Source organism: Actinia tenebrosa, unplaced genomic scaffold (genome assembly GCF_029948245.1).
Source record: "Actinia tenebrosa isolate PJP-AT-01 unplaced genomic scaffold, QUT_ActTen_1.0 PGA_scaffold7__59_contigs__length_16204524, whole genome shotgun sequence".
Lineage (NCBI taxonomy): Eukaryota > Metazoa > Cnidaria > Anthozoa > Actiniaria > Actiniidae > Actinia > Actinia tenebrosa.
In genome coordinates this window covers 3,469,242-3,474,816 of record NW_028292584.1, presented here as the reverse complement: position 1 = coordinate 3,474,816, position 5,575 = coordinate 3,469,242, and the positions used below count along the sequence as shown (strand labels likewise).

Here is a 5,575-nt window from a genome sequence, read left to right as displayed (position 1 = left end):
TCAATTGTTGCTGTGATACTGACAACACACCTTCAATAAATCGTCTTTATCGTCCTTCTCGAGACATTGTGGTTCGTAGGCTTTGTCGTCATCCTCCTCGGCTTCCCACTTCTACGAAAAAACCGAATACTCGTAATCATATTTTCTTTTTTCATAATTTATCTCAGCTGAACCAGGGGGCGTTACGAGTTTGGCTTAAAATCGTCAATGTTCTTTTTTTCTTATTTTGTAGGGCTACCTGTGGATTTGGCGGGAATTTTCGCGCCAAATCGCGTGTGCTCGCCTCTCAAACCCTGACACTTGCTATGCCACTGCTCAGTCCAGTCTTCCTCACCTTCAACTCTCTGCACGAAGGAATCTTGTTTGTACAGCCAGTTATGTCGCAATCCGTTTTGAAAACGTTGACTCGTGATTCTTCAACAAAAACGTACCAACATCATAATGAATTGTCTTACAATTTCTGTGAACTCCAGATAGTCACCCTTAATGATCACAGTGTAATTCTCACCTTTCTCCTGTTTTTCGCTTTCCTCTTTTCGTTCTTCCATTTCTTTCCCAATGGTGGAATTTTCTTCCTGGTTTGACACGCTAACGAGAAACAGAAATTTCATATGTTCTAATTTGTAAAGCAAATGAATTATCCTTTGATTTTAAATAAGATCTTCCTTATCTTTAGTTCAATTCACTCGTCTTTGACTTTTATTATCACATGGAAATATACTATTTATTCTATTCCTATTGCTATTCTCTTTACTCACGTTTCTGATGGTTTTGTATCTTCTAATATGGTGTCGGTTTCTTCCAATGAAAAATTACCAAACTGAAAAAGAACAAGTACATTCGTTGTTTTAGTCGATCAAGAAGCTTTCTTATCTTCGCCTGATCGCAGAACCACAGCTCGTTATCATCTTGATGGGTTATGCACTAATAATCTTTTTTGTATCATTTCTGACTTCAGTATCGCCATCTTAAAACACAGTGTACCCTGCCTGGGTAGGGAAAGTATGATTTAGTTTCCCTCCTTTTTCTAATCTCCAGTCCCCTTGTACCACCGAGCAGGCAAGGTTACTCATATATCGTCTATCACCGAAGATACTCACCAGTACCGTCTCGTCACTAGTGTCGTCCATGTCAAATGTGAATACCAAGCCAGGCTCTGTTAACAAAAAACACGTAAGCGCTCAATTGTTAGTGTACGTTTACTAATAGTTTATTTATTAATTTATCAAAAGAAATCCATACTAATACCGTTAATGAATTATTATAGCATTATCAATATGAATTTATCAGTTCCTTATCATATATTTGTCAATGATTTTATCTTAATCATTATATTCGTACCTTTAGCTAGTTGTTTCTTCTCTTTGTTCCTTTGGGTTTTATGTTTGCTCGGCTGATTTGGGTTGTTCTTCTCTGGCAAGCTGGTTGAAAAAAATAACATTTTGTTCCTCATCCATTCATCATACAAACTTCGCAATCCTAAGCAACCTCTTTTCTTATAACGCATTCTAGTGGCATCCCACATAGTGTAGCTTATGATGCAGGACAAAGTGTAAATCACATGTTCGCATGCGTAAACGATATGATTACTTTAGCGATATACCAAATGGTTTAATTATAGGGCTTCAATAAACACGAGCTACTTACGTCAAAACGAATCCTGTGTTTTGCATTAACTCTTTCGTTTGCTCCAAACTGAAGTCGGCAAACTATAAGAAAAAATCTGAGTTAGAAATTCAATACGAGTAAATAAGATATAGCTTTGATAATGATGTTGAGGAAAATTTTATTTTAGTTTACCGCAATAAGTACGTCCTCACTTTCATCTTCGCTAGAAATGTCATCAGAAACCTGGAATAAATGAAAAATAATGCAATAAGGTAAAACCATCAAGACCTGGAGTAGAGAAAGAAATAGATAAAAGAGAATGAAGAATCAAGGTAGAGCGAGAAGACGGCCTTAGCATACCATAAACAAACCCGTCTCATCTACATTTGCATTACGTGACTTTTCTACGTCTTCGAGACAGTCCTGGAGAAATGAAATAGAATAATAAACGAAAAAAAAAACATAAAAACAATTAAAAAAGAAAAAGACCCGACTGTGAAAGGAAATAATAGCGAAAAAATTGATCGTCTTTGACCTACCTCGAACGCTTCTTCCTCACGGTCAACATCTCTATGCTCGTCACACGCATCAAACCATTCCTGGAAAATGTAATGGAATAAAAACCATATATCAAGAGACTCTTGAAAAGAAAGGCAACAGAAGCGAACAAAAATTGATTCGGAGATACCTCAAACACGTCTTCCTCAAGGTTCACATCTGCATCAAACCATTCCTGGAAAATGTCCGAAATATAACTATCTAATGAAACTAAACAGATATACTTCACTGGGTATAAATTTGAACAGAAATGACTGGAGAAAAACAATACTGTAGTGGAAAAAAACTCAATTTAGCGATAAATCAGCCTCACTCACATCATTGGATTCTGCGTTTCCTTTAAAGCATACGTGTTTCTTCTCATAATTTGCAAACCTAAAATAAGCAAACAATATGTGTGAGTTTAGTGTTGTATATTGCATGTTTCTTGTTGTATGTTGCTTGTTGCATGTTGCGTGATGCATGTTGCGTGTTGTATGTTGCGTGTTGTATGTTGCGTATTGTATGTTACGCGTTGCGTGTTGTATGCTGCGTGTTGCATGTTGCGTGATGCTTGTTGTATGTTGCTTGTTGTATGTTGCATGTTGCGTGTTGTATGTTGCATGTTGCTTGTTGTATGTTGCGTGTTGAATGTTGCGTGTTGTATGTTGCGTGTTGTATGTTGCGTGTTGTATGTTGCGTGCTGTATGTTGCGTGTTGCTTGTTGTATGTTGCTTGTTGTATGTGGAACCCCTCGGGAGAGCCGGGAAGTGTCCTAAAATTGTGTTTGTTGAATCGTAGAGTAAAGACATGTAGACATAATGACTTACCATTTGTAAATAAAAAACACTAGAACAAAAACTGAAACGAAAAAAAAAACCGAGATACGCCAAGGGTAGGAAAGATGTTGCCTCAACTGAGGAGTTGTAGACCACTAACGATGTGTTGTCTACAACTGAATAAAGAAATTGAATGATTGGAAAAATGTTCCGTCATTTCTTGTCCAATACTTCCCTACCCCACCATTCATTTTTTGTTCAATACTCCCCTACCCCACCCATCATTTATTTTCCAATACTCCCCTACCCCAACGCATTATCTCTTGTCCAATACTCCCCTACTCCACCCGTCATTTTTTGTTCAATACTCCCCTACCCCACCCTTCATTTCTTGTTCAATACTCCACTACCCCACCCTTCATTTCTTGTCCAATACTCCCCTACCCCACAATCATTTCTTGATTAATACTCCACTACCCCACAATCATTTTTTGTTCAATACTCCCCTACCCCACCCATCATTTCTTGTTTTATACTCCCCTACCCCACCCATCATTTCCTGTTCAATACTTCCCTATCCCACCCATCATTTCTTGTTCAATACTCCCCTACCCCACCCATCATTTCTTGATTAATACTCCACTACCCCACCCCTCATTTATTGTTCAATACTCCCCTACCCCACAATCATTTCTTGATTAATACTACACTACCCCACCCCTCATTTATTGTTCAATACTCCCCTACCCCACAATCATTTCTTGATTAATACTACACTACTCCACCCCTCATTTATTGTTCAATACTCCCCTACCCCACAATCATTTCTTGATTAATACTCCACTACCCCACAATCATTTATTGTTCAATACTCCCCTACCCCACCCATCATTTCTTGTTTTATACTCCCCTACCCCACCCATCATTTATTGTTCAATACTCCACTACCCCACCCATCATTTCTTGTCCAATACTCCCCTACCCCACAATCATTTCTCGTTTAATACTACGCTACCCCACCCCTCATTTATTGTTCAATACTCCACTACCCCACCCATCATATCTTGTTCAATACTCCCCTACCCCACCCATCATTTCTTGTTTTATACTCCCCTACCCCAACCTTCATTTCTTGTTTCATTCTGCTATACTTATACCGACCTGTGTGATATACTTCCTCCTGTTTGAATTCGCTTATTGTAGTTTGATTGTAATGTTGTCGTATCGGTGGAGAAACTGTCAAACAAAATCTGGATTTAGTTTTCTTTTACTTATTTACATATTTTCAGTATAAACTTTGGTTTAATTTCAATTTCGACTGATAAACTTCCTTCAATTCTTTCTCGCTTGTTCCTGATTCATTTTTCCATAGCCTGTGCATATTTTTCATCAGTAAAGTTTTTCTTCAAAACTCCAAGAACATTACCTGCTTCTAATACCACCTCCCTTAGAATTGCATGAGTCTCCAGCAGCTTCCGTTGCTCTGCAAAGAATTGAACCGAGTACATATTTGCAAAATTGTTTGTTCAGGCGTCATTAACCATATGTGAAAACGCCGGAATCAAAAACGCGCCGAAATCAAGTCGCGAGTTTTATTGCTAGAATCACGAGACGCTCACGAGTTTTACCTGCTTGAATGAGCTCCCATTTCTTCCATTTGCACTACTAAAGATAAAATATTCAATACAAAATTCTATTGCGTAATAAAAAAATATTACGCCGCTAAATATCACGAGTTCGATCATTGTAATGTTATCGGTTGTGCTAACAACCTAAAAGTGAAGTCATTAGTCTAATAATGCGTTTATGACGTCATATTTAGAACGCGTGCGAAAATGACGTCATGTTCGAAAATGACCAAACTTGGCTGATGCCCGTGACGTCATACAGGGATCAAGCCAAGTTTTTTAGATTTTTTAGATTATTGATTTTAATCTCAAAATCAAAATCAAAATTAAAGTCAAGTTCTTAATTCTAAAATATCGATACTTTGTTTCATCAAATCATCAAATGAATCTTCGGAAAAAGCGATTTGTTGCCAACCCTTCGTCTCGAGCCAGACGTTCTTGTCTAAACTAAATACTATCTATCGAAAACGAGAGATCATGATTTCATCTTTATGATGATCGCTGCACACACCCACACCCACCCCCAGAGGCGATAAATAGTTTGACTTTTCCCCAAGGAAAACATGTCCAAACGCAATCTCTATGCACACGAACAACACATTTGAATCACAAGCAACAGATTTTATTGGCAGTTTATATCAGTACATCATGATAATTTTTCGATTGCATGTTACGTCATCCTTACCAAGCAACCATATTTAATCTTGCAAAGATGGCCGCTCTTTTTTCTCATGGCTTTCTTGGGAACTTGCAACCCATATAGCTGCCATGATGGCTTCTACTGAACTAAAATATAACAAAAAGCGTGGATTTTTTTAATAACGAGGCGTGGTATCATCTTCTCTGCCGTAACCACATGAGATGTCTATACTATACTTCTGATGCCAAGAGCCCCAGGGTCCAAAACCAAGATATGTCAGGAAGCTTCCGAAACGATAGACAACTCCCAGTTTAACTCTGACCCTACCAGTTCTGTCATGAAAAGTACGTAGCATTAACGCCTTCACGAGGATTGTTAAATCT

General features: G+C 38.1%; 1 protein-coding gene and 1 long non-coding RNA gene across 2 annotated transcripts; both read right to left on the bottom strand.

The window, feature by feature from the left end:
• On the bottom strand, positions 1–1,362 carry LOC148905364 (uncharacterized). The gene is made up of 6 exons (XM_089040279.1): positions 1,342–1,362; positions 1,101–1,156; positions 759–820; positions 509–588; positions 335–414; positions 1–111 (listed from the first exon to the last, which is right to left on the bottom strand). The coding sequence occupies exons 2-6, from the start codon at positions 1,128–1,130 to the stop codon at positions 1–3; spliced, it is 363 nt and encodes a 120-aa protein (XP_088896405.1). The 5' UTR covers positions 1,131–1,156; positions 1,342–1,362.
• Positions 1,363–1,371: 9 nt separating this feature from the next.
• On the bottom strand, positions 1,372–2,014 carry LOC148905363 (uncharacterized). The gene is made up of 4 exons (XR_016121692.1): positions 1,969–2,014; positions 1,801–1,851; positions 1,648–1,709; positions 1,372–1,421 (listed from the first exon to the last, which is right to left on the bottom strand). It is a non-coding gene; the product is annotated as an uncharacterized LOC148905363 (long non-coding RNA).
• Between the last annotated feature and the right edge of the window lie 3,561 nt (positions 2,015–5,575).